Below are 26,574 nucleotides of genomic sequence, written 5' to 3' on the forward strand. Positions count from 1 at the left end.
AGGCTTCACTTCCGCCCAGAAGCCAAACTGTTTCCTGCCGTGACGTCTTAACCGGTTTGATCAAACGACGAATTAAAACCAAACACTTGAACATCCGGGAGCCAGTCAGAGGAGCTCGGTCACCGCCCCCATAGATATATCTATGACCGCCCCACCCAGAGGTCCCGGCGATCAAATCAAGCGCCACCATTTATACAGCCTACGAAACCGGTGCGGTCCGTGTTTACATCCGGTGTGTGTGATGGTGAACACACGATCAGCTACCGACGGACAGCGAGTCAACACACGGTCCGTGCTGCTGGTGCGTGTGTCTCTTTGTGTGTCTCTATACTTATGAGGACATTTAGTCTGGTCCTCACAAAGCTCAGAGTTAGCTGGGTTAGGTTATAGATGGTTTAGTTGTTCGAGTTGTGTTAAAGTTAGGGTTAGTTATTCAGCTGTGGTGGTTGGGTTGGGGCTAGGGAATGTATTATGTTAATGACCGTCCTCATAACTATATAGAGACGCGTCTGTGTGTGTGTATCTCTTTATCTGTGTCTACGCGTCTGTGTGTGTCACTGTGTGTGTGTGTGTTGTGTAACCATGTGACAGTGCTCAGTCATGACCTGAGGGGACAGGAGACAGTCTCTGAGGTGGGGACACTTTTCAGTGGAACACTGTGACGAGCTGAGAGAAGACAGACAAGATGTGCAGCAGGTTGAGGTGGACGGTGGTGGTCCTGACCTGCCAGCACAAAGACACTGTGTACTCCTTCCAGAGAGGTGATCCTCCTCTTCCTCCTCTTCCTCCTCATCAGTATCAGTTATGTAGAAATATATCAAACATGGAATGAAATCACTTCACAGCTCATAACTGTGTGTGTGTGTGTGTGTGTGTGTGTGTGTGTCAGAGCTGGAGCTGCGGCAGCAGTGTGGCTCTCTCTATGAGGGTGCGTTGGTTTTGACCGTGCAGGACCGCCAGGAGCCGCTGGGCAGCGGGGGGGCCACACTGAACGCCCTGCTGGTCGCTGCTGAACATCTGAGCAGCCGAGCCGGACACACTGTGAGTCTGGGACGTCCCTGAGTGAAGACACAATGTCCTGTTGGTCCTTTATCTATAACCTGACCTGGGATCTGCTCAGAGAGAGAAGGAGGAACCAGACAGCTCTCTTCTCCTGTACAGAGAGAATATACACTATACATAATATATAGTGACATATACTGTAATTTGGGAGATTGTCAGATATCATCAGTTAGAACCTGTAAAGCGTATAGCATTAATTAAAAAACCTGTTTTAACTTGAGTAAGTTTAAATCACATTAAAATTTGTAAATATCTGTTGGCTGCCTGTACAGTTGTCAAGTTTCCGGTGTATTTAATAGAATATCTAAAAAATCTAAACCAGTGCATATGAATGGATGATGGGAACAGCTGATCGGTTCCACATGTTGACCTCTCACAGGAAGTCTCCGTCCAAGCCTTCTGGTAAAACAGGGACTTCTGGGTCCTCTGAGTTCTCACAGTGGGAGACGTCTTTCAGGGCTGTGTGGTTGACAGGTTGTCCACGTCTTCATCAGGACATGTGGACCATTTGTGACGTGGACATGCAGCAGCACGAAGCCCTTATGAAAACCTGTATGAGCTCCTGACCGGGCTGCAGTGATCCCTGTTGTGAACTGTTTCATCTTGAATAGAGAAGTTCTCTTTCCTCAGGTGGTGACAGCTGACGTCCTGGATGATGCTCACATCCTCATCCTCCACACAGTGAGTCCAGTCCAGTGCCAGTATTTGTGTTTCTCTAGTCTGATTGGTATTTTTCGGTGCTTACGGGTGTTTATGTCCTGCAGGGTAGAGATTTTCCCTGGAGCTCCTGCAGCCGAGCGTTCTGCTGGTTACCTCGAGAGAAGCCCGACCAGAAGGTCCAGGCTCCGGTCTGCTGTCTGGACCTGCTGCTGGAGTGTCTCAGTACCAAGGTCTGCTCAGTCTTCATCGTTTATTTCACACAGAACTTCACATGTTACATTACGATGATAAAAATCAACCAATCTTGAAAAGGAGTTAACTGTGCTACATGTGGTGTTCCACACGGTGGTTTGTTGGGGCCACTGTAGTTTACACAGACTGTTGATTTTGTGTTTTTGTCTCAGATCTGTCCTGGTTCACCTCCTGGTGTGTGGGTCTGCAGCACTGACATGATTCTCTCAATCCCTCCTGACTTTGGTTAGTGTCCAGAGAAGAACAGGGAATCACTGCTGGCCAACTTCTTACTCTTCAGTAGTTTGGCTTCTAGAAACCAACTTATTTATACAGAGGCTGTCAAAAACACTTCTTTCCTTTTTCTGTGTCTGTTTCCTTTTTTTTCCCTGCTTGAACCGAAGCTCTTCTAAAAACTTCAACGCTCATTTTCTATCTGCGTTTCAGGGCCGGACAAACAAAATTGACTTGAATTGTTGTGTTAGAAATTCATTTAAGTTTCCATATATCAGGAAAACCTGAGGGAAGTTTTCAAGTTTGTCTCAAACATTCACCTGGAGTTTTGGTGGTTCGAGGTCAAAGTTACTCTTCGTCCATAATTCAAGAATTGATGTGGTAATTCTTACAAATCTTCAGGCAGATTTTTATAGGGTAAAATGAAAAGTCAGAGGGACATAATAACAGAGGGAGAGGCTGTGGACCTTCATCCTGTAACTTCACTGTTTGGCAGAAACAACAATTACAAGTAATTCCAGTTCTTCCAGGATGTCTGATGTGTGTGTGTGTGTGTGTGTGTCCGTGTGTCTGTGTGTGTGTGTTTGTGTTAGCTCTTTCCTGGCAGGGCTTCTCTGGTGTTCGGGTTTTGGCGTTACCAGGGGACATCTCCTACGCAGCCAATCACGGAGTCTACCTGCCCGACCAACAGGTGCTCACTTTATTAAACTAATGTCCGTTAAATTACTTGATGATTTTGTGTGAAAGTTAAATATTAATTACCATTGTTAAAACATGTCATCATAATTTAAATATTTTTAGAATCAACAAAATGTGTCCAGAGTGTGACTGAAGGAGCGTTTGTTTCGTCTCCCAGGGTCAAGTCAGAGACATCATCTACAAGGGGACAAAGGAGCAGATTGAACAAGCTCTGATGCCTGATGGGAAAGTCCCACTGGTGCGTCCTCTCCTGTGATGACTAAGAAAATCAAACACAGTTTTAAATACCAAAGACGATGGGTTTGACTAATAGAGTAATTTTTTTAAGTTTCTGAAAGCTGAGGATTTGATATTCACTCTCTTAAAGGCTCATTCCATTCAAAAACACAATCTGGAAAAGTTGCTGTTGTGTAATTCAAGTGCAATTTTTCATTGGTCTGTCTACTGGTCTGTCACCTGGTGTGTCTGCTGGTCTGTTTGCTGGTCTGTCTGCTGGTCTGTCTGCTGGTGTGTCTGCTGGTGTGTCTGCTGGTCTGTCTGCTGGTCTGTCTGCAGGTGTCAGGTCCGGTCTTCTTCAGCAGGTCTGTGTCAGAGAAGTTGTTGCAGACTCACGTCACTCCTCCTCTCGATGGCTGCACTTACCTGGGCCTGGACTCTGGAGCTCCGCCCCTGCAGGTACAATACGTGTACTGCAAGAGTCTTTTTTTTTTAGAATCGTCAGCTGGTTTAAAACATTCTGTTTATGGTCAGGTTGAGAATTTTAATCATTTAAGAGGCCTTGAAGGCCTCAGTATGCTTCTCCGAGTCCGTTTCGGAATGACGGACGGACAGAGCGGACGCACCCTTTTTGATTTATAGTTCTACGAGCCTTTTTGTTGTGAAAACAATTCACCGCCAGAACAGTAGATGGCGCAACTGAAGTCGAGCTTACCTCATGAGGTATATAGAAGAAGTCCACGCTGGTTTATTTACGTCCTCCCGGCTCCTCACACACAGTGAACGATGGCAACTAACAGAAAAAGGCTGTTGATGACGCGACAGCTACACGGAGGCAGCTAGCTCCCCCCAGCTTCCACACACAGTCAGCACGGACACCCGATACTAGCTACTACCAAGTGTTTGCTTCTAACCTGACGGTGTTTGAGAAACAGTGTCATGAGAGCCGTGGGATTAAAGTCAGCGGGTTTTTGCGCTGTTCCCACCGCAGTTAGCATGGTGGCTAGCCCGCTACCCCCGTTATGAAGACTGTCCATTGCTGCAGCTCCTCTTTCAGCCTCTGTCTCAAACTCTTGGTACTAGCTCCTGTCTCTTTAAGACCCCCCCCCCCCCCCCCCCGACACACACACACACACCTGGGACTCAGCCCTGTACACTAACTGTCCTCAGACATCCTTTCACTTCTTAGTTCGTGGTGGACGACAGTTCAACTCGTGTATCTCACGTTGTTTTCAAAATGAAGTGTGACGTGGAAGCTCTTGATTCATCCGTCTGTCTCGTTCCTTAGATCTCTCTCTTCCTGGACGTCCTGAAGTGTCTCTGCTTGGATCTGACTCAGGATCAGTTTGTGAGTGAGGAGAGAGCCGGCTGCAGCTCTGTTGCTGGACCACAGGGGGCGATGGTGAGGGGTGGCAGGACGGCGCTGTGGAGGATCCTAAGAGGGACTCCGCTCAGACTGGGTGGGTGATCCTGTCTGTCTCTCTGTGAACCTGTCTCTCTGTCTCTCTAGCTTAGCTTACCTTGAAGACTAGGAACATGGAGACCTAGCTTAGCTTAGCTTACCTTGAAGACTAGGAACATGGAGACCTAGCTTAGCTTAGGTTAGCTTGAAGACTAGGAACAGGGGGACCTAGCCTAGCTTAGGTTAGCTTGAAGACTAGGAGCAGTGGGACCTAGCTTAGCTTAGCTTGAAGACTAGGAACAGTGGGACCTAGCTTAGCTTACCTTAGCTTGAAGACTAGGAACAGTGGGACCTAGCTTAGCTTAGCTTGAAGACTAGGAACAAGGGGACCTAGCTTAGCTTAGCTTAGCTTGAAGACTAGGAACAGTGGGACCTAGCTTAGCTTAGCTTAGCTTGAAGACTAGGAGCAGTGGGACCTAGCTTAGCTTAGCTTAGCTTGAAGACTAGGAACAGTGGGACCTAGCTTAGCTTAGCTTACCTTGAAGACTAGGAACAGTGGGACCTAGCTTAGCTTAGCTTGAAGACTAGGAGCAGTGGGACCTAGCTTAGCTTAGCTTGAAGACTAGGAACAGTGGGACTTAGCTTAGCTTGAAGACTAGGAACAGGGGGACCTAGCTTAGTTTAGCTTAGCTTGAAGACTAGGAACAGGGGGACCTAGCTTAGCTTGAAGACTAGGAACAGGGGGACCTAGCTTAGCTTAGCTTGAAGACTAGGAACAGGGGGACCTAGCTTAGCTAAGTTTGAAGACTATGAACAGGGGGACCTAGCTTAGCTTAGCTTGAAGACTAGGAACAGGGGGACCTAGCTTAGCTTAGCTTGAAGACTAGGAACAGGGGGACCTAGCTTAGCTTAGCTTGAAGACTAGGAACAGGGGGACCTAGCTTAGCTTAGCTTGAAGACTAGGAACAGGGGGACCTAGCTTAGCTTAGCTTGAAGACTAGGAACATGGGGACCTAGCTTAGTTTAGCTTAGCTTGAAGACTAGGAACAGGGGGACCTAGCTTAGCTTAGCTTAGCTTGAAGACTAGGAGCAGTGGGACCTAGCTTAGCTTAGCTTAGCTTGAAGACTAGGAACAGGGGGACCTAGCTTAGCTTAGCTTGAAGACTAGGAACAGGGGGACCTAGCTTGACCACCAGACGATGTGTTTCGCCCTCACAGTCTACGTCCCCGGCGGATGCTACGACTACCTGACTCTTTCTGGGAAGCAGCACGTGGAGCGTCTGGCCTGTGATTGGACGGACAGGAACACGCTGTCTCACATCCAGGTGACTCACGCTGTTCCTCTGTGTCCTCAAGCGTCCTCACTGAGTTTCACTAACGCTGCTCGACTTCCTGTTTCCCCTCAGAGAGAGAGAGGGCTCAGTGACGGAGGTCGGGTGATCAACAGCGTTCTGGAGGCAGACGTGGCTGTGGCAGCCGGAGCGGTGGTGCAGCACTGCCACCTACAGGTGAGGTGCTCAACATCAACAATGTCTGACGAGGAATTAGCTTCTTGGGACAGCGGACGGTATTTTGGGGGCTCTGGTGGAAAGAGCTTGAATCCAAACCTCTGTGGTCAGTGTTCATCTCCATTAACAACTATCTGCATATAAAAGACATGAACCTGCAGAGAGCTGGAGACTGTGGACCTGCAGACCTGCTCAGACATGATGATTCAAACTAGAACCAGAAACCAGAAGCTTGTCCCTCGCCACAGATTCAGTTCATTCACAAGAAGACTCTGTTTCTACAGATTAACAGTTCATGTGTCAGTGTTGTGACCTCTGACCTCTGCACCAGGGTCCTCTGGACGTCCCCTCAGGTTGTTTACTGTCGGGTCTCGAGCTGTCGACGTCATGCTCCATCAGGAAGCTGAAAATGACCAATGACATCATCATCCAGGGACATCGCATTGATCTGGGCGAGTTGAAGCTGAACGTCTACACAGTGATGGGAGCGCAGGACGACCTGGAGGTAAAAAACATCTGATATGAAACTAGAAAATATCCTTCTATCGTTTTCTTTCACTTTGTAACCAGAGGTAAATCTGTCTCCTCCTCCTCCTCCTCCTCCTCCTCCTCAGGTCTTCTGTGATGACAGCGACGCCTCCTTCCTTAACCAGAGATGGAGCGACTTCTTCAACAGGACAGGAACACAGTAAGATTGATTCTTGAAAATGAGTCTCATTCTTTTCTCTTTACTGAAAAGTTTGTTTTTATTACGTCTCCACGTCGCTGGTGCCGCTGACTGGAGGTGAGATGTTTTCAGGTTGTCATCTTATTGCTCTTTGTCTCCTCTCCTCTCCTCTCCTCTCCTCTCCTCTCCTCAGGCCGGAGGAGATATGGGTGGGAGGAGGGCAGCGGTCCCTCCTGGAGGCCCGTCTCTTCCCGGTGCTCCACCCCAGGGGGGGCGCTGTGGGTCTGGAGGGAGGTGTTGGCTGGCTGCTGGGGGGAGACGGCTGCCTGCGCTGGTGGAGGGAGGCGTGGAGGCTGTCGTTAAAGGAAGTGCTGTCACTCACCCGCCAGGAGGCGGAGCTGCATTGGAGGGAGGAGTTACTGTTTCTGGCCGGGAGGCGGAGAGTGTTTGACGCCCTGATGAGTCAGACAGACATCTGCCTGCTGCCATGCTTCAAGGCAGCGGTGCTGGGAGGCCAGCAGGGGGCGCTCCTGGAGACACTGGACAATAGTGAGTCACGGGGTTGGGGGGGTGGATGGGAGAGTTGACATCAGGTGGGAGGAACTTCCTCTTCTTTTTCCTCTTTCCACAGTTGCAGGAGGTTGCAGGGAGCAGGGGGCGGAGCCTGGGGCAGAGCTGGGCGTGGCTGCTCGCTGTCTCTCCTGCATCGCTGATGTGTTGGTGTGTATGGCGGGGGGGAAGGGAGGTCTGAGGAGTGGACCTGCTGCTAACGAGGCCTGGAGCCCCGCCTACTTCCTGTTGGAGAAGGGTAACCTGAGGGACGGAGTCCAGGCCCTGGCTAAACAGAGAGTTGATTGGCTGAGTAGGTGAGTGTCACTCTTGATTTGATTTACTGTTTATGTGTCATTGGCTGATTATAACCTGTGACTGCCCCCTTCAGGCCGGACCTGCTGGTTCGTGCGGCGCGGCACTACGAGGGGGCGGGTCAGGTGCTGCTACGACAGGCTGTGATGTCATCACAGAAGTTCATCTCTATTGGTCAGGGTGAAGTCCCGCCCATTGATCAGTGGCAGGAAGTGGAGTGTCCGTCCAGACTGGACTTGGCAGGTGAGTCAAGAGGAACTGATTTTACTTTGACCTCTGACCTCTCCTGTGTGTTGGGAGGAAAGTGGGGTTATGAACCACTGTGGTTTCAGGCGGGTGGAGTGACACTCCTCCCATCGCCTTCGAGCACGGCGGCTCTGTGACCAACGCTGCAGTGAAGATCGATGGGAAACGCCCCATCGGTGCCAGAGCCCGTCGCATCGCAGAGCCCCGCCTCCTGCTGGTCAGCCACACGGGGGGGAGGGACAGTGAGGTCTCCACAGAAACACTGTGTGACAGCCTGGAGGACTTGAGGGACCACTGTCAACCCCACGCCCCCGGTAAGAGACCAGCCATCAGGTGAACCCAGGGAACCCAACACCTCAGAGGGCCTCAAACTGTGTGTGTGTGTGTGTGTGTGTGTGTGTGTGTGTGTGTGTGTGTGTGTGTGTGTGTGTGTGTGTGTGTGTGTGTGTGTGTGTGTGTGTGTGTGTGTGTGTGTGTGTGTGTGTGTGTGTCTCACAGGAGCCCTACTGAAGGCGGTGTGTGTGGTCAGCGACCTGGTGTCTCTCACCTCCCAGCATCCTCTGGGGGATCAGCTGATGCAGAGGTGGGGGGGAGGGGTGGAGCTCCACAGCTGGTCGGCGCTGCCCACTGGATCTGGACTGGGTGAGAAAACGTTTTAATAAATGAGGAACCACACAAATCAACCAGTGTAAAAAATATTGAATATGTGTAAAGACAAATGAAATTGTACTCATAGAGTCTAAAGTCTTTATACTTTTGCGCTAGTTTAACGTTTATTTAACTTTTTGTGAATTTAATCTGATTCTAATGTCAGTGCTGGATCTCACTCCTATAAATCATCACCTTATTAAATGATGTTGATATCCATGTTTCCTATCTGACTGAAGTATTTTCAGCGTTCTTCAGATCTTCTCTACAGAGGTGTGACGTGTTGTTGTCCTGCAGGTACCAGCAGTATCCTGGCGGGGGCGCTGTTGGCTGCTGTCTACAGGTGCACCGGTCGAACCTACGACACAGACTGCCTCATCCACGCCATCCTGTACCTGGAGCAGATTCTCACCACAGGTCTGAAGCTCCCACACAGGAACTCTGCACTCGTTCAGCAGCTTCAGGCTATTTACTGTACGCTCTTCTTCTTCTACTTCTCCCTCCTCCGCCTCTTCTTCTTCTCCTCCTCCTCTGCAGGAGGAGGTTGGCAGGATCAGGTGGGAGGTCTGGTGGGCGGAGTAAAGGTTGGTCGCTCTAGAACATCTCTGCCCCTGCAGGTGGAGGTTGAAAGTCTGAGTCCTCCAGATGACTTCTTGGTTTCTCTGGAGCAGCGCCTCCTGCTGGTGTACACAGGAAAAACCCGCCTGGCTCGAAACCTGCTGCAGGTTTGTGTTGGTCTGTTCAGTCTGTGTCAACACTCTTCTTCTCTTGTTGTGTTATCGGCTTCAAATGAGGCTCAACGTCCACATGGTTCAATCTGAACGTCCCTGAGTGAAGACACTATGTCCTGATGGTCCTTTATCTCTAACCTGACCTGGGATCTGCTCAGAGAGAGAAGGAGGAACCGGACAGGCTCTGTTCTCCTGTACAGAGAAAATATACACTACACACAATATATATGATAAATACAGTAATGTGTGAGGATGGAGCTAGACTGACATGATGATGAAGATGGTGATGGTGATGATGATGATGAAGATGATGGTGATGATGATGATGATGATGGTGGATCTGTCTGTAGGATGTGATTCGTAACTGGTACAGTCGTCTGCCCTCAATGGTCCAGAACGCTCGGGACCTCGTGGCCAATTCAGAGGAATGTGCCAGAGCCTGTTCAGAGGGTGAGACTCAACACACGCTCAACACACACACTGAACACACACACTGAACACACACACTGAACACTCACTGAACACACACTGAACCCCCCCCCCCCCCCCCTGCAGGCTCTCTGTCCACACTGGGTCGGTGTCTGACCCGCTCGTGGCAGCAGAAGAAGCTGATGGCTCCTGGTTGTGAGCCGGCCTCTGTGAGGATCATGATGGAGGCTCTGAGGCCACTGGTCCTGGGTCAGAGTCTGGCCGGTGCCGGGGGCGGGGGGTTCCTCTACTTGCTGACCCAGGAGCCTTTGCAGCGGCAGGCGGTGCTGCAGGTCCTCAACAACACACCGGTAAGAAGAAGATTTCACTACGCTGATTTATAACATCGGTTTTTACATCTATATCATTTTCAATTGATGTGTTTCTTAACATCAGGAAAAATATATAAGATAATTTGGTCAACTTTTTATAACTGAATAGAATGTGGTGTTAATCCCAGTGTCCAGTCATAAAGAGAGAAAAATGTAAATTCCACCACTTTAAGCTGTTTAATAAGCTCAAGCTTAGGGGTTCCCAGTAGCTTAGTACACCTCCTAGCTTACTGGTATGTGAACCAGAGTATGACAGTTAGATGGGGGAGCATCTTATCTTCCCCTTTTGAGATGGGAGAATCCGTGGTTACGATGTGGGAAGTGACCAACACACACCAACACACAGAACTATCCACACACACAATCAGACCAGTCCACACAGTGGTTACAGCTGCTTCATTGAACTTGAAAAGACGCCATCATTTCTGTGGAAGCTTTGATTTCCTGTTAGTGTTTTGGTGTCTGCAGTAAAACTCTGAACTCTGAGCTTCACCCTCATGCTCATGATAACTGGTTTGTTTCAGGGACTGGGAGACTTCAGCGTTCACACAGTGGAGCTGGACATGGACGGGATTACAGTCCTGCCCCCGTCCTGAGGACACACAGACACACCTCTGGCCCTGTGTGCACACTCAGACTGAGCATGAAGAATTTAAACTCATTCACAAAGTGCAGTTAAAGGGATAAAACGTACAAAATAATGAAATATATATATGAAGCAGCTTTATTGGATATTTTTATACTGGCATAGGAAATGAAAAGAGGAAGACCTCCCCTCCACTTCCCAGCTGTTCTCAGAGAAACATCTGTTAACAGCCTTTAGAGCTCCTGAGGTGGTGGAGACCAAACACTGAGCTAACAGAGAGGAGACAGGACTCAGATCGGCCTGAGGCCTGAACTCAGAAGCAGGATTTGTGGTCATCAGGTGATTTCAGGTTTATTTCAGAGTTTTCTGTTCTATGAAGCTCATGGTTAAGTTGGAGATAAGAGATCATACAGTATTAAGCTCCGCCCACTGACCAATCCCTTCCTCAGAACCATGATTTCATGTTCTTAGAGGATCTGACCTCTGGCCCGCTGGATAAAAAGTCTGGACACCCCTGATCTAGATTCTCCTCAGAGGATGAACAAAACAAGTGAACCTGTCCTTCACATTAAACCCAAAAAGTTTCTATAGTGAAACAATGGATATAATTATAATAAACGAAGAAATCCTCCTGGTTTATTGGAAGATGTTGAGGGGATTAAATGATTTGTATATTTAAAACTGTTCCATTGTGAATGTGAAGTCTGTTCTTTTATGATTGAATCTGTTTGATGATCAAGAAAAAAATTATTTGTATTCTTTATAAATCCACATAATAAACGAATTCATGTCAATTTAAAAACAGGATCTTTTTGATGATCTGCATGCAAACTTGAAATCTTAAAAGTTAAAGCTTCAGGGAAATGTAGTTTAGTTTCAGTGACATGAAGAATCAATCATTTTGTGTTTTCTGTCATTTAAAAAAATGTAGACAGTGTCAGCAGGTTGGTTTGGCTGGTTTCCAATCCCCCTGGTGGCCGGCTGTGGTGAGACGCTTTGGCTTCACTTTTGGGAGCTGCCGTGTCGTCCATCTTTATTTACAGGTGATGGAGCAGACAAAGTATCCGACAGTTCATCAGATTTAGTTAAATAACTGAAAATCAGACCCAGAGAAGACGAATCAAGTTTTATCTCAATCAAAACAAACATTTATGTAAATCTGCAAACTGATGAATTTACCGAGTTTACAAAACTGAGGAAACAACAAAGGTCAAACGTGAAGATGATAATCTGAAATGCCACAAAGTCTGTCAGTGACACGTTGATTCATAACAGTCCTTTGAGTCTATTTGGCAGCGACCACCGACAGCTGGTCTCTGATGCGTCCCAGTCCGTCCAGTATGGTGTCCAGAGACTCCCTGCTGAGCTCCACCGTCACTGTAGAGACCGACTCACTGCCTGCTGATGGACACGGATCCTCCACCTGAAACACGCCACACGTATGAGACCAGAACAGATACACATGATCATAATCAACAGAGGGTGTGAGGATACAGAAAGAGACTCAGGAAACTGTCTGGACTCCTCCGTCCAAACCGAAGAGTCTGAAGGTCTGAACCAAACCAGGTGTGAAGGAGACCTGAGACTCCAGAGAGGTCGAGAAGAAACCAGAACCATGTAACTCCCGTGTCAGTAGCTGTTGCTCAGGGTCATTCTCACCTTCAGCTGAACCAGGCAGGTCGGAACCGACATTCGACTGAGTGAGTCTGAACCAGTCACCATGTGGACCCGCCAGTCCAGGTCCTTCAGCTGAGGGAGAGAGACTACACACACAAACACACACAGTTTAGTGCTTCACACAAGCACACACTCGCACACACACTCACAGGATGACGTGAACTCACTCTGCTCACCCGCAGCCTCCGTCCTCCATGTTGGACTGAAAAACATCAAAGGAATAATGATAATCAGAGCAGATAAAAACATGTCCGCTGCCGAGTCATGTGACCCAGGAACTGCTCAGATCATCTGCTCCTTCATCTCCATCACACATTATGTATAAACACCTGAAACATGAAGCTACAAACTGGTTCTTCTCATAAATGTAGTGAATCCTGTTGTGTGAGCCTCTGTTGTACTGGGAGAGGATCCTCACATGTGACTCTGAGCTTTATTTACAGCTCAGAACGTTTCTCTTGTTGAGTTAAGAACAGAGGAAGTGGTTCCTTGTTAAAGGAGGTGGCAGCTGATGGGGATTGATCCTTTCTGACTGGAGACCAGTAAAGAAGAGACTGTGGTCGTCACACAGAGAGTCAGTGAAGTGGACCAGGAGGGATCTGACCTGTTCTCCAGCAGGATCTTTGTGATCAGGTTCTTCAGACTGGGGTGAAACGACTCGGGGAAGAGAGCGAGGATCTGCTCTGGGGAGCTGAGGTTGTAGAAGAGGACGTGATGAGAGAGAGTGTGGAGAGAGCGGACGAGCTGGAGGGAAATAAAAGACTCAGATCAACTCATCTCTGCTTTTCATGCTCATGTTTTACTTCACAGGCTCAACGTCCAGGTTCCATTAGCAGGATATGAACAAGGGGCTGAGTTTACTAGGTGTAAGTGGAGGCTGAATAAACACATAACGACAAAACCGCTGTGATAAGATCCAATATGTGCAACAGCTGCAGCTACATTATGAAATGAAGCTGCTGATAAACTGGAGCTGAAGAAAACACATCAACAATATTCACATCAAACTGCACCAGGGCCTGACGTGACCCGTCCATTACAAAATATATGGAGACAAAACTGTTGATACAAACCTGTGCGTGTGTGTGTCTGTGTGTGTCTGTGTGTGTTGTGTTACCTGTGAGGCCTGGGCTGTGGGGATGTTGAGTGTCGCTGCAGTGGTTTCATGGAGCTGGCGTCCCGGGTCTCTGTGACTCTGGACACACACGTCTCTCACTGCGTCTTTGGACGGAGCCTGTGGAGACAAACCAGTCAGTGAATCTGATTCTGTGGAGGACGTCCATGAAAAGCTTGAACAGTCTTCTCACTGGGTTGCTCAGCAGAAGGACTGGTTTCCAGTCAACTGGTTGGGAACATGTGTGTCAGTGAGGAACAGATCCACAGATTCATTTCACCTTGTTTAACTGTAAGATCTTTATTAAAAGACTGAGACACGTGTAGTGATCATATCTGTGGACATGTTTATTATAGATCTGATCTCAGTAGGAAGTGACGAAGTGAGTGCTCCTGACTCTGAACTGGATTTGTCATTTTCTCTTTACTGAATAGAAGCGATGAGAAGTCTTTGAACACACGAGTAGTGAGTTCAAAGCTCTTGACAGGAGAGAGAAACCACACACACACTGTGACGCTGTGAACGGAATCGAACCTTTAACAGAAGCTGCAGGTTGATCAGATCTTCACTCGAGACGGAGGCGGCCATGTCGAAAAACACGTGACGTCACTACAAGTCATGTGACAGAAAGATGCCGCGCTACGGCCCATGGGAAATGTAGTCCAGGAGAATAACATGGAGATGTAGAAAAATAAACTTTAATAAATAATAAACTTTAATCCTGTTGCTTATAAACACTGAATTTAAGAATGATCTAAAAAAAAACAACCAGAATCACTTATTCAACTATTAACATTATTAATAACAATAACGATGATGTTGATAATAATAACAACTTATCTAAACACGTGGTCTCAATGAGACCTGGATCCATCCATCTCTCTATCAGTCCATCTCCCTCTATCAGTCTATCTATTCATCCATCTCTCTATCTCTCTAATTAGCTATCGAACCATCTCTCTCTATCTCTCTATATATATCTCTCTACCTGTCTATCTATCTCTCTCTCTGTCTATCCTTTATCTCTATATCAGTCTATCTCTCTATCTATTTCTCTATCTATATCAGTGTATCTCTCTCTCTCTCTGTCTCTCTATATCAGTCTATCTCCCTATCTGTCTATCTATTGCTCTCTCTATCTATCTATTAGTCTATTTCTCTATATATCTCTCTCTATATATATATATATATATATATCAGTCTCTCTCTCTATATATATATATATATATATATATATCAGTCTATCTCTCTCTCTATCTATTAGTCTATTTTTCTGTCTATCTATCTATTGTTGAAATAACTCCCACCAGCAGGGGTCACGGTTGTATCTAAACACCCGTGTGTGGATTTAAACTTCCGCCGGAAGTCTGCTCGTCCTCTTCTACCAGGCCGATCCAACATGGTGGGTAAATGTTTCATGTCTTCCTGTGCTATCGATCATCATCCCGGTGTTTGAGCGGTTCTGATCCCCCGGTACCGTGCTCGTTGGGGACCGGGCAGTCAGTTGAACCGGGCCGCGGCTGTATTGACGTTAGATGATCCGCAGAGAGCGTTTTATTTTCGGTGTAGCGGCGGAGGAGGCGGAGCGCAGCCCTCCTCCAGCTGAATGGGCCCCGGTCTCCTGTCAAAGTTTACCGGCGGAGTTTACCGGGAGCTGCAGAGCGACTCCCCCGCGCTCTGTGTTTCTATACGGTCCGTTAAACAGCGAAGTCTCCGTCAGACACCGGCCACCCCGGGACTAGCCGAGGAGGCTACTCCCGGGGCTAGCCTCGGTGCAGGAGACGTGTTCCCGGTGACTCGGCTGAACGACCCGCGTGTTCCCGGTAATAACGGAACCGATCGTTACCGACTGGAGAAATAACCGCGAGTCTGAAGCTGCGGGTTCGATCTCCAGCATCTAACTTATGAAATAAAAGAGTAGAACACCTGAAGGGTTCACAGCCGCCACAGGAAGCCAGTCTACGTCATTATGCACTGTTTCCTGTCTGATGTTTTACACTCGAACGTGAAACGGTGAATATGTAAAACGTGATTCTTTAAAATGAGACTGATGATGAACACAGACTCGTTCAGTCTGTGTTGGAGGCTCGAGATCAGTGTCTCCAACATGGACGCCTCATGTCGTCTGTGTTGCTGCTGGATGACGCTGTTCTCGTGTGAGGACTGACCGCGATGTGTCTTCTGCAGGGACGAGTCAGGACCAAGACGGTGAAGAAGGCCGCCAGGGTCATCATCGAGAAATACTACACCCGGCTGGGTAACGACTTCCACACCAACAAGAGGGTGTGCGAGGAGATCGCCATCATCCCCAGCAAGAAGCTCCGCAACAAGATCGCTGGGTGAGTCTGCTGCTCGCTTATTATTATTATTATTATTATTATTATTATTATTATTATTCCCTGTATCGAAAGTGACCATGGCGTCCTGTGGCCCTGGTCATTGATAGTACAGGAAGAAGAAGCTGAGAGCCTTTCCCGTGTCTGAAGGATTGTCACTTCCTCTCAGGCCCTGATGCTCTCACACATTTCAGTAACAAGTTGGATTCATATCTACTACACTGACTCTGAATCACTATGTACGACTAGGCTTCATATTGTGTGTGTGTACAACTCTGCAGTGAACAGATCTGTGATCAGTTCTACATGAAGGGGACCCCTCACGTCGTCCTGGGCTCTGATTGGCTGGATTCGATTAGAGACTCCACTCAGCTATTGGGCCGTAGTGACTGACGCCATGTTGTCTCTTAGAAGTTAACTGGGGTCGGATCTGATAACTTCACTGACTTGTTGTGTAACTTGTTGATCATCTTGTTTTTCTTCTGGCTTGAAAGTGTTAACTCTCAAAGCTGAAGAGAGGTCCGTTGTCCTGACTCACTGGGACCAGAAAGTCTTATGTTGTGTAGTTATTTCATGAACTTGTGGTGATTGTGCAGGTATGTGACACATCTGATGAAGAGGATCCAGAGAGGTCCAGTCAGAGGAATCTCCATCAAGCTGCAGGAGGAGGAGCGAGAGAGGAGGGACAACTACGTGCCAGAGGTCAGTGAAGGCATAACACAAAGCGACACACAACAACACAACTGCAGAAACACATTTTCTCCTGTCTGTCTCTCTCTCTGTCTGTCTGTGTCTCTCTCTCTCTCTGTCTCTCTCTGTCTCTCTCAGTCTCTGTCTCTCTCTCTCAGTCTCTGTCTCTCTCTCTCTGTCTGTCTGTCTCTCTCTCTCTCTCTCTCAGTCTCTCTCTCTCTCTCTCTCTCTCTCTCTCTCTCTGTCTCTCTCTCTCTCAAATGAGTGACGTCTGAGCAGCAGAGTGAACGATGGAATCAGTTTAAACTCTGGTAGTATTTTGAAAATCTTCTGCATGTAGCCCATCATGGGATTTTCTCCAATATAAACAATAACAGCATTATGAGTGATTAAATCATTTTAAGCTGAACTTTAAAGTGTCACTAAAGTTAGTTAATATTTTCCTGATGAGCTCCAGAAAGTTTTCCAGTCGTTGCTGAGATTTTGTTTATCTGAAGATGAAAACATGAGTTATTATTTCCAGCGTTGATGAACAGTTAGTGCTCAGACATGTGAACCACGGCTCAGGATCATGTTTTCAAAGAAATGCATCAAAGCTAAATGTTGAATTTATATCAAACTAACTTCACTGTTTGAATGTGGATGTTAGAACAAACTAATATACCAGTGGTCATTAGTTTCTGCTGGTAGAGATTAGAGGTGTTGAACTGGGCCTGGATCATCGTCTCATGATGTTCTGAACCCACTTTGAATCCAGCCTCTCTGCTGGAGGAAGATATGAATGGATTGTTTCATGCTGCATGTTCCACTGGTTTTCACGTCCCTGTATCGAAAGTGATTATGGCGTCCCTGTCGCCAGGTCATTGATTGTACAGGAACATCAAACTGAGAGCATTTCCCGTGTTTGAAGGACGATCAGTTCCTTTTGAACCCTGACGCTCACAGACAGAACCGTGCTCCAGCTGCAGGTTGGAGGTGTTATGGTTCAAATACAATGTTTTTAATGAGGTGACACTTTACTCTTCTGATTCAACTGAACTGAAGGTTGATGGTAAAATACACTGAGTCTTTTTATAACAGCAGGTTCATTTAACAAGGTAGTTTATAAGAGTCAGGCACAAATTAAAATTGTTTACATTTTAACCGACCTATTGTAAAATATTGTTCATAAGAGGCCACCAACATAAAAGATTACAAAAAAGCAAATTAGAAATTTAGTTGTAAACGTTAGATGTATAAAGATGTGAGATGAGAAGAAATGTCCGTCCACACTACAGACTGAGTGTCAGCCAATCACAATCTGCTTCATCAGTCACATGTCCTGAAAAGCAGGACGCACATCGGACGAAGTTGATCTGAAAAGTTTTTACTCGCGATGCATCAGGTTGAAATGAGCCCAACAGAACCAGTCACTGTATGGCTGCAGGGGGCGCTGCTGCTCAGTTCAAATCACAAGTGATGCTTTAAGAGAAGAACGTAGTAACACTAACCTGTGTGTCTGTGTGTGTCTGTGTGTGTCTGTGTGTGTGTGCAGGTGTCTGCTCTGGACCAAGAGCTGATTGAAGTTGATCCCGACACCAAGGAGATGCTGAAGCTGCTGGTGAGTGTTTCTTACTGCGTTGACACGTGCTGTGAAGATGTGATGAGTAATCAGATTACAATCTGACTCAGTGAGCAGCTCTTTGTGACCTTGTGTCATGAAAACTGGTAAAAACCGACTCCAGTAAAGAAGCGTCCACACGACTCGTAACCAGCTGCAGTCCTGAGGGACACGAGCCCAGTGGAACCTGAACATGGTGACGCTCCTGCAGACTGGGACCATCACACACTGGTCACTGTAACCAGCATGCTATTCAAATCTAATGAGCTCATTCTGGTTGAAAGATATGGCGTTTGTACATTTTAGATTGAACTCGATCAAACATCAATAGGATTAGTTTTTATTCTGTTTGTGCCGATGGATCCTTCCTCATGAATCGTCACACACACACACACACACACACACACACACACACACACACACCTGTATCGAAAGTGACCATGGCGTCTTGTGGCCAAGGTCATTGATAGTACAGGCAGATGAACCAGAGAGCCTTTCCCGTGTTTGAAGGATGATCAGTTCCTTTCAGACCCTGATGCTCTCTTACACTGGGGCCTCTTAGCCCTCTTAGCACCGGGGGTTCCTCTTAGCACCGGGGGGCCCTCTCAGCACCGGGGGGCCCTCTCAGCACTGGGGCCTAACACCTGCTTCTCTTCTGTCCTCAGGACTTCGGCGGTCTGTCCAACCTGCAGGTCACCCAGCCGACCGTGGGCATGAACTTCAAGCAGCCTCGAGGAGTCTAGACGTCTGTAAAGTATCTTCTAATAAAACCTTCTGGGACAAAAACACTGCTCACGACTGGTGATTTATGGACATGGTGTGAAATCATCTCTTTTCATACAGAGTAAGACGTTGAACACCAAGGGAAGGGTGTTTTAGTAAATGATAAATAAATAAATGGATGGATAAACTGGTTAATCATGTCAACTGGGTTAGTTAATGACTCTAAAGATATTTTGTCTGGAGTCTTTAAATTACAAGTCTACATGTCTTACACACAATGAGCATTTTCACGTTAAATACTTATTGTATTAATACTCATATTTTTCTTATTTATTCATAGTCGATTTTTAAATATTAATATAATTCACGAATTTACATAAAATCCCTAAAAATGACAACATCACAAAACAAGTAAAGTCAAGAACTTTTTGGGTAAAAAACAGATGGAGAATTTAAAAATCTCACATCTTTCCGATGTGAGATTCTTTACTGAAGACTCACTGTGAACGACAGGACACACACTTCACACATCATCCACACAACACGCGCACACTCCTGAGGCCGTGCACGCTCGGCCCTGCCACGAGGAGCCATCGATACAGAAAAACCTGCTTCACATGAAAGTACATGATTTATAGAACCTGACTATATTCAATCAATTTTATTTATACAGAACTAAATCACAATGTCCACTTTACATAAAGGGTCAGGAACTTAAAATGTTTCATAGAGAAACAGAGTTCCCACAATGAGCAGCACTTTGGTGAATGAGAGAACTCCCTCATTCCCTGGAGTTATGGAACTTATGATCTGAGGTTTCATATTTCAGTTTAATTATAAATGACTATAAAGAAAAGGGTTAGCCTAACCCTATAGAACTTGAATTTAAACAAATACACATCTGTATACATTTTCATTGAACCCGTCTCTTTGAATAACCACAGATGTCCCTGCTCTGCTTTTTAAATAGTTTGAAAAGTAACTACTTCAAATCATTAAATATATAATGACTCCAATGATCATCTGATTTAAATCAACACAAATCCACCATTTCACTACACAACAGGATTTGAGCCACAAAAAAGTTAGAAATCTGATTCCGAGTTTCATTAGTTGTTGTGGTCATGAACCTACATGTGTTCACCTGATGAACAGTCTGTGGTGTGGTGGTTCACACTGGGGCCCCTGGGACCCACATCCATGTAGGCTGTGGCCCTGATGGTCCAGCTCTTGAGACCATGGACCCAGATTCTGACTCAACATCTGTCCTGATGCTCACGTCCTTCATCAGGGAATTTAAAGGGTCAGTCTGTCACTTTAACTCATTAGAATCATCAGAGCTGTTTCATCTGCTTAATTATTCAACGTGTTTAAGATTAACTTTTTACATGTTGCTGTTATTTGACGTTGGACGTCTGGGTCTTAATTTTTCAGAGAAACAAACGTTAGTTGCAGCTTTTTCTTCCTTTCACAATAAAACTTTGGCGAAGTGCTGCTCACTCTGGTTGTTAGTTTCTAAACATGATTACCATTGTTTTAGAAAATATTAGTATTTTATTAGTGTCGTATTTGTACTAGTTGAATTAATGTCTGTAATAAAAACATTTTACTAAAGTGTCATTAGCATCAGGGGTTTGAGTCGGTCCATGTTGTCTCACGGGATAAACGTGTGCATGTTGGTGACATGATGAACTGGTGTGTTGTGTTTTCAGATCTCACAGGAACACAGCGCCACCTACTGCTCACAGCTGTGTTTACACAGTTCTGCTGGAATATGTGTTTGGGATTAAGATGCAGGAGACGATAAGACATGTTTAATATTTAATCCTTCAGCTCAGAATCTGTTTACTCAACAGTTTATTCAATCATGTGACACTTCAATGATTCACTTCAGACGATCACTCGTCCTGTCATGGTGATGCTCCGGCGTCCCACTGGTCCAGCTGTGACGCCCTGTGAGGACAAAGGACATTGTTTCAGTGAGCTCATGTAAACAGAGTGTTGACAGCTTGAGAGCCTCCTGGTGTCCTGCAGGACCGACAGGAGTTCATGGACATATCGTACTCACACTTATTACAGGTCACGTGCCTGCGTCTCCTCTGAGCCTCCTCAACACCTCCTCCACACTGAGGGACGAGTCCACTCTGACCAGTTTGTCCCTGGACCTGGAGCCCTGAAGGAGACAGGAGGTAGAAGACAGAGGTGTCATCTTTAATTCTGTTAAACAGGTTACAGGTTGATCCATATTGTTTTTCTAATTATTTCTGAGTTGTGATTATGGAGACACCAGGATGTATTATGATCTAGTTATTGAACTTCCCAGCACCTCAGGATGTAAAACCATAGACTACAGGGATAGACCACTGGGATGTGACACTTCAGTGCTAAAGTGGCTGTTCTATAAGCTTCACCACTAGAAGCTCCACACGTCTCCTTTAAGGAATTCATTTGTAAAACAGAAATGAAGACATTTCAGAGTGACACTCTGGGACCTCAGCTGTGACGGAGGAGGAGACGAGTGGATGATGATGGAGGAGGAGGTGCAGAACAAACAAGTTTCAGGAACCTTGTGGAGAGAGATGTGACTTTTCTTCAGGTCCAGGACTTCAGCCAGGAAGCGAATCAGCTCAGTGTTGGCTTCTCCGTCCGTGGGGGGGGGCCGCGATGGAAACTCCCACCGCCTCCTCGGAGACGTCTGCAGGAAACAAAACACGGAGTGGCAAAGATTTCATTGTGTGATGCGACGTGACGCTGCAGGTGTGACGCGTCATCCCGTACCTGTGATGGCGCTGTGTTTGGAGCCGGGCTTGGCGTGCACCGTGATGGTTAGGGCACCGTGTCGGTCTCGAACCACCGGACCGGAGGCCTCGGGCTCTGCTCCGGGCTGCTGGGCCTTCACCTGGGTTCACAACCGGAGAGATGATGTCACTGATTCATCCCATGCAGTGAAATCACCACGTGCCAGAGTTCAACTCGCAACCTGAGTCACAGAAGCCTGACACCATGAGCCTGATCAACTGATGACAGCCCCTCAGCCTCCTGTCATGGATATATAGATATCTATATCTCCATGATTAGAAGCTGAGGTGCTGTAGATATAGATTGTGCTCTTCAGTTACTCCACTTTCCTCTGCAGGTTCAATGTGGATCAGTTCATTTTCCACCTGCTACAAACTAATTGAATCTTTAATGACTGAGTCAGATGATCGTAGAGTAAAGTGTCCGCTGAGTCCCCGGGTGTGACCCCGGGTGTGACCTCGGGTGTGACCCCGGGTGTGACCTCGGGAGACACAGACAGTGGACGAGCTCGAGCTGAGCAACAGAAACAGGATCATCTTCAGAACTCACGCGTTTCTGTTTCTGGGGCATTGGTGGGTTTGAGGAGAAACGTCTCGACCCGGTGGAGAAGACTCTGGAGCTCGGGGAGAGGACGGTGGAGCCCCGGGAGGAGACGATGGAGCCCGGGGAGAGGACGGTGGAGCCCCGGGAGAAGACGCTGGAGCTCGGGGAGGAGACGATGGAGCCCGGGGAGAGGACGCTGGAGCCCCGGGAGAAGACGCTGAAGCCCCGGGAGAGGACGCTGGACGGGCCGCTGGGCTCCGGTAAACGGTTGATCGTAGATCCTTTGAGGAACCGAGCAACATGTGACCGGTAAAACATCTGCAGCTGTTAGCTCGTTAGCTAACACGCAGTGGCTAACAGTGTAAACACAGTCACTTCCGGATTTCAAAGTAAACACCTCCGATAATGGTTTTCCAAAGTAAAAGTCAAAAGAAACTTAAGCCATCTGAATATCTGTGACTGAATGTGAATAAACAGTATCTGTACTGTAGTATTTCAAATGAACTGTTGTATTACTATACTATTTATAGTGTAGTAGTTTTTACTGCAGTAGTTGAACTGGTTGAATCAATGTCTGTAATAATTTAACAGTGGTGGAAGAAATACCTCTAAACAATTAATTGATTAAACATACCAGTACAACTGTACAAATACTTGACTTCAAGTAAAAGTCCTGTATTCAAGCATGTATTTTAGTAAAAATACCACTAAAGTTTGGGAGTAACAAACGTCTGAAGACAGAGTCTGATCTCGTCACCGACTTTACACTGAGGTTCATTCAGATTGTATTTATTTATAAAGTTAGTTTAGATGGTTTGAACTGTTTGACCTCTGACAAAACCAATTTTCAGAGTTTATTTAATAAAGCTTCATTGAAACTCACTGTGAGCATCTGATTGGAGGAGAGCTCGTCTCTTCTTCATGTGCAGTCTGATGTAGTTGTGTGTGTTCACCAGCTGGGGGGGCTCTCCTCTTCATGAGGCCCGGAGGCACAACCAGGAGCTGCTGCAGAGAAGCACGTGACTGACCTGAGATTCAGTCGACTGGTCGATAATCAATAGATTATCAAATAACAGGTGAGTCACTGAAATCAGTAAATCAATAAAACACAGTTGTGGAAAGAGAAAGTTTAAGCTTCCTGTTAAACTCACAGGAGAGAACTTGTGTAAAATAAATCAAATAAATACAAAACATAGAAAAGTTATTATCATGTTCATGTTTCTGATCAGTTCGGTTTAATTTGCTCTTTGATGTAAAGTTTATCTTTAGTTAAATCTTTATCTGAGAAATTTAAAGCGTCCAAAATTACTGCAGTAGATTCTCATCAGTATAGAAGTCAGAAGTTTAACGTGTCAAACACAAGAGACCGTTTTCACAGCATAAATATTCATGACATCGACTCCTCTCAACCAATCAGTGTCTGACAATAAGGAGCTGTGTCAAGCTCTTAAAGCCAAACCAGAAGTTCCCGATGCTCCTTCACAATAAAGCAAAATTAAAAAAATGTACTGGCTCGACATTTACTTTGAAGGGGTGTCCCGGAAGTGTCTGTGGTTACCTCGTTCAGCTTTTCATCGGCAGATAAAGAGCGAAGCGGCGCGATGAGTTCAGAGAAACTGAGAAAAGTCTGAGATCAGTTTCTTCTGCTGCTGGAAACTGAAGAGAGGTTTGACTGAGCAGATGGAAACTGAAGTAATGTGAGGAGGAGGAGGAGGAAGAAGAGGAGGAGAAGGAGGAGGAAGAAGAAGAGAAGGAGGAGGAGGAGGAGGAAGAGGAGGAAGAAGAAGAAGAAGATCTGTGTCCATCCTGTGAGAAGTGAAGCCACTTCACTCAGGTGAGTTCACAGACCGAGGCCACGAGGTCATGATGCGTTCAGGTAACAAACAAACAAACAAACAGTGTTTACCTGGCAGCAGGAAGTGAAAACTCCTCCAGTCACAAACCTCTAAATTCATCAAATGACTAAATATCCTGTAACTGTTTGAAGTGTTTCCTGTTCTCTCACGTGTGGTTTGTCTCGATGTCGATTTGTCGATATAAACCAGAGTTTACAGCGAGTCACGTGATCAGTCGAGGGTTCGGTGTCATTTGGGTTGTTCTGGTTCCGATGCTAACGCGACACTTAAACTGTTCTTTACTTAACTTTTTCATTAAAAAAATAAAATAAAAACATGTTGGATGATAAGACAGACTTCTTTATTGCTAAGTCTGATTTGAAGTTGTAATTTACACAATAAGCGATTTAAATACTTCATTAATGCGTCTGGGAGTTCGTACGTGTTGTAAATGTTGTTCACACTTTTTTTTAACGATTTTTAACATTCCAACATTTTGCTCGCTGACTTCTCGCTGAGTCGTCGTAGATGTGAACATTGAGACGCTTCATGGCAGCATTTCTATAAAGTGAAGATCCAGGCGGCGCCCCCCAGTGGTGTGGACACGTCTCTGTAGTTGTCGCACTCCGAGTGTTGATCCTTTACTTATCATGTTCCCCAGAGGATGAACCCACTGGATCACTTCAGTAGTAACACAATATGTCTTTTCTAACCCTGAAGTCAGAGACCAGTTTTCTGCCTGATCCCAGATTAGAAACAAAGTGCAGCAGCTCCATCTGTAATTGCATTAGTCTCCGTGAGTACTTCCTCATGACGGGCTCCTGTTACAGGATTATCCCACATGCTAACACACACACACAACAACACACACAACACAATAATCACAGTCTCCTCATGTTACCACATATTTAAAATTGTTCTGATGATTAAGTTCAGTTTGAAGTTGAGGTTTTTTCTCAGCTGGTGAATCCGATTGGTTCAGTCTGGTGATTTACAGCAGCACGGTTTCATCCTGGGTTCGATTCCGGGGCTGATTCTTGTGAAGTGTTTTTATCTCTTGTTCAATTTACAAACATCAAGGAAGAAATAAAGTTTTGAATCCTTGAATGAACTTGATTTTTAGAAAACGTGAGGGACCTGCTGTGATTGGTCGGTTAGTCTCGTCCCCGTCGTTGGAAACGTGCAGCGTTTGATTTGTTTCATGTGAAGCTCGCGGTCATGTGACTTTGACGTGACTCGCTGTCAGACGTGTGATTGCAGGCTGGTGGGGGAGGTGATGAAGGTGGAGGAGGTGAAGGTTGAGGATGTGATGGAGGAGGAGCTGATGGAGGAGAAGGTGAAGGTGGAGAAGGTGATGGAGGAGCTGATGGAGGAGGTGATGGAGGAGGAGGTGAAGGTCGAGGAGGTGAAGGTCGAGGAGGTGAAGGTGGAGGAGCTGAAGGAGGTGGAGGTGGAGGAGCTGATGGAGGAGAAGGAGGTGGAGGAGGTGATGGAGGAGGAGCTGAAGGTTGAGGAGGTGATGGAGGAGGAGGTGATGGAGGAGGAGGTGAAGGTGGAGGAGCTGATGGAGGAGGAGGTGAAGGTGGAGGAGCTGATGGAGGAGCTGATGGAGGAGAAGGAGGTGGAGGAGGTGATGTGGGCTGTGACCTTTTTGTGATGACTGCCTCTGGTGTGTACCAGATGGTTTGCCACGCTGGCGGTTGCACCACCTCCAGGAGGACGTGTGAGAACTCGACATGTGGTGGACGGTGCACACACGGTCTCATTCCCACACACAACCTGTGTCCCTGGTGTGAGCAGCGTGTGGACGTTGAGCTGTGAACTGGGACCAGTGATCAGAAACCATCTCTTTGAAATGTTATTGATTTAAAGTGTTGGACTCCAGAGATGAGACAGAACATTCTGGTCTCTGCTGCGGACGAGGAGCTGGAATCAGACAAACAATAGAATGTTTGTGTTGACGTGATCAGAGGAGACGACTCGGCGAGGGCTGTGAACTCCCATCAGCCACCTGGGCCGTATACAGGGACAATCCGTGACCGTATGAGCTTTTTAACTTTGCAGAAGTTTTACATTTACAAGAAGTTTGGTAACACTGAAACAACCTGTGTCTTTATTCAGACATGAAAACAGTGACAGTGGAGCCCCCCCCCCCCCCCTCTGTTTGCCAGCTGTCAAACCGTTTCCCTTCGAGCTCTGGGAGTTGAGGTTCTCTGGATCGGCTGAATTTCCCAAAACCTTTTTAAAATCTGGCGTCAGTGAGAAGCTGCTGAAGAGCATCTTCTTCTCCACAGGGAGGGCGGAGCTTCTCATACCAGGTGAGTTGTCCCTCGTCTCTCTCCCTCAGGGAACTTCGGTTGTATGTGTAACCTCCAGGGACACAATGAACCAGAATCTTCTAAACGATTTGTGCCACGTTCATCCTGAAAGTCCAAACCCACGCTTCTCTGTCAAAGGAAACATTTCCTCTAAGTTCAACCTACAATTAATGTTGAGTCATTCTCCTTTCGCCGTGAGCTGCTTTCAGACTGAGCTCTGGGAAATGTTGTGTGGACATGTTGTGTAGTTGGTGTTTGTGAAGCAGCAGCAGGTTGTGGGTCCGACTCGTTCAAACCAACAGGAGCATGTGGGAACATCCAGGTGAGGGGCGGAGCCTGTAGAGCAGCAGGGGCGGAGCCTGTAGAGCAGCAGGAGGCCGGACAG

The 26,574-nt window shown here is 46.7% G+C and overlaps 5 protein-coding genes and 3 non-coding genes across 10 annotated transcripts in view; 6 read left to right on the plus strand and 2 right to left on the minus strand.

The window, feature by feature from the left end:
* Nucleotides 1–69: 69 nt before the first annotated feature.
* On the plus strand, nucleotides 70–11,356 carry LOC128444235 (L-fucose kinase). Of its 2 annotated transcripts, none has more exons than XM_053426580.1 (24): nucleotides 70–288; nucleotides 592–761; nucleotides 890–1,041; nucleotides 1,693–1,743; nucleotides 1,827–1,952; nucleotides 2,127–2,199; nucleotides 2,781–2,878; nucleotides 3,044–3,124; nucleotides 3,442–3,561; nucleotides 4,391–4,562; nucleotides 5,723–5,829; nucleotides 5,911–6,012; nucleotides 6,344–6,517; nucleotides 6,627–6,700; nucleotides 6,873–7,228; nucleotides 7,311–7,545; nucleotides 7,620–7,786; nucleotides 7,876–8,103; nucleotides 8,288–8,431; nucleotides 8,735–8,854; nucleotides 8,975–9,162; nucleotides 9,519–9,618; nucleotides 9,724–9,947; nucleotides 10,493–11,356. In XM_053426580.1, exons 2-24 carry the CDS (start codon nucleotides 686–688, stop codon nucleotides 10,562–10,564), a joined length of 3,240 nt encoding a protein of 1,079 aa, XP_053282555.1. In that variant the 5' UTR covers nucleotides 70–288; nucleotides 592–685; the 3' UTR covers nucleotides 10,565–11,356. The 2 variants fall into 2 exon arrangements, with proteins under 2 accessions (XP_053282555.1, XP_053282554.1); XM_053426579.1 differs by having other exon boundaries at nucleotides 73–301.
* A 309-nt stretch (nucleotides 11,357–11,665) lies between these two features.
* Nucleotides 11,666–14,003, minus strand: commd9 (COMM domain containing 9). Its single transcript, XM_053426581.1, has 6 exons — nucleotides 13,880–14,003; nucleotides 13,349–13,465; nucleotides 12,836–12,975; nucleotides 12,399–12,433; nucleotides 12,214–12,317; nucleotides 11,666–11,977 (listed from the first exon to the last, which is right to left on the minus strand). Exons 1-6 carry the CDS (start codon nucleotides 13,931–13,933, stop codon nucleotides 11,840–11,842), a joined length of 588 nt encoding a protein of 195 aa, XP_053282556.1. The 5' UTR covers nucleotides 13,934–14,003; the 3' UTR covers nucleotides 11,666–11,839.
* Nucleotides 14,004–14,648: 645 nt separating this feature from the next.
* zgc:114188 (40S ribosomal protein S17-like) lies at nucleotides 14,649–18,757 on the plus strand. The gene is made up of 5 exons (XM_053426590.1): nucleotides 14,649–14,747; nucleotides 15,533–15,684; nucleotides 16,278–16,383; nucleotides 17,906–17,971; nucleotides 18,637–18,757. Exons 1-5 carry the CDS (start codon nucleotides 14,745–14,747, stop codon nucleotides 18,712–18,714), a joined length of 405 nt encoding a protein of 134 aa, XP_053282565.1. The 5' UTR covers nucleotides 14,649–14,744; the 3' UTR covers nucleotides 18,715–18,757.
* On the plus strand, nucleotides 15,743–15,869 carry LOC128445321 (small nucleolar RNA SNORA71). The gene has a single exon (XR_008339404.1). It is a non-coding gene; the product is annotated as a small nucleolar RNA SNORA71 (small nucleolar RNA).
* Nucleotides 17,193–17,319, plus strand: LOC128445323 (small nucleolar RNA SNORA71). The gene has a single exon (XR_008339406.1). It is a non-coding gene; the product is annotated as a small nucleolar RNA SNORA71 (small nucleolar RNA).
* Nucleotides 18,393–18,519, plus strand: LOC128445322 (small nucleolar RNA SNORA71). Its single transcript, XR_008339405.1, has one exon. It is a non-coding gene; the product is annotated as a small nucleolar RNA SNORA71 (small nucleolar RNA).
* A 583-nt stretch (nucleotides 18,758–19,340) lies between the features above and the next one.
* On the minus strand, nucleotides 19,341–23,857 carry c7h15orf40 (chromosome 7 C15orf40 homolog). The gene is given in 8 exon segments (XM_053426589.1): nucleotides 19,341–20,647; nucleotides 20,763–20,867; nucleotides 21,261–21,350; nucleotides 21,352–21,389; nucleotides 21,473–21,593; nucleotides 22,043–22,317; nucleotides 22,920–23,064; nucleotides 23,595–23,857. Coding segments are annotated over 6 exon segments (657 nt in total). The 5' UTR covers nucleotides 22,960–23,064; nucleotides 23,595–23,857; the 3' UTR covers nucleotides 19,341–20,647; nucleotides 20,763–20,774.
* Nucleotides 23,578–26,574, plus strand: part of prr5l (proline rich 5 like) — a 10,890-nt gene continuing 7,893 nt past the window's right edge. The window contains exon 1 of one of the 2 annotated variants that reach the window (XM_053426585.1): nucleotides 23,578–23,870. The gene's annotated coding sequence lies outside the window, so the exon portion shown is untranslated. The remainder of the gene's footprint in view (nucleotides 23,871–26,574) is intronic. The other variant, XM_053426584.1, reaches the window with a different exon arrangement.

This window comes from Pleuronectes platessa, chromosome 7 (assembly GCF_947347685.1).
Source record: "Pleuronectes platessa chromosome 7, fPlePla1.1, whole genome shotgun sequence".
NCBI lineage: Eukaryota > Metazoa > Chordata > Actinopteri > Pleuronectiformes > Pleuronectidae > Pleuronectes > Pleuronectes platessa.

Coding starts and splice junctions, on each gene's coding strand:
- LOC128444235 (XM_053426580.1), top strand. CDS start 686: ATGTGCAGCAGGTTGAGGTGGACGGTGGTGGTCCTGACCTGCCAGCAC. Junction 2,879..3,043: donor TCTACCTGCCCGACCAACAG/GTGCTCACTTTA, acceptor TTCGTCTCCCAG/GGTCAAGTCAGAGACATCAT. Junction 7,546..7,619: donor AGAGTTGATTGGCTGAGTAG/GTGAGTGTCACT, acceptor TGCCCCCTTCAG/GCCGGACCTGCTGGTTCGTG.
- zgc:114188 (XM_053426590.1), top strand. Junction 15,685..16,277: donor CTCCGCAACAAGATCGCTGG/GTGAGTCTGCTG, acceptor GTGATTGTGCAG/GTATGTGACACATCTGATGA. Junction 16,384..17,905: donor GGGACAACTACGTGCCAGAG/GTCAGTGAAGGC, acceptor GTGTGTGTGCAG/GTGTCTGCTCTGGACCAAGA.
- commd9 (XM_053426581.1), bottom strand. CDS start 13,933: ATGGCCGCCTCCGTCTCGAGTGAAGATCTGATCAACCTGCAGCTTCTG. Junction 12,434..12,835: donor AAGATCCTGCTGGAGAACAG/GTCAGATCCCTC, acceptor GATGTTTTTCAG/TCCAACATGGAGGACGGAGG. Junction 11,978..12,213: donor CCTGCCTGGTTCAGCTGAAG/GTGAGAATGACC, acceptor GGCGTGTTTCAG/GTGGAGGATCCGTGTCCATC.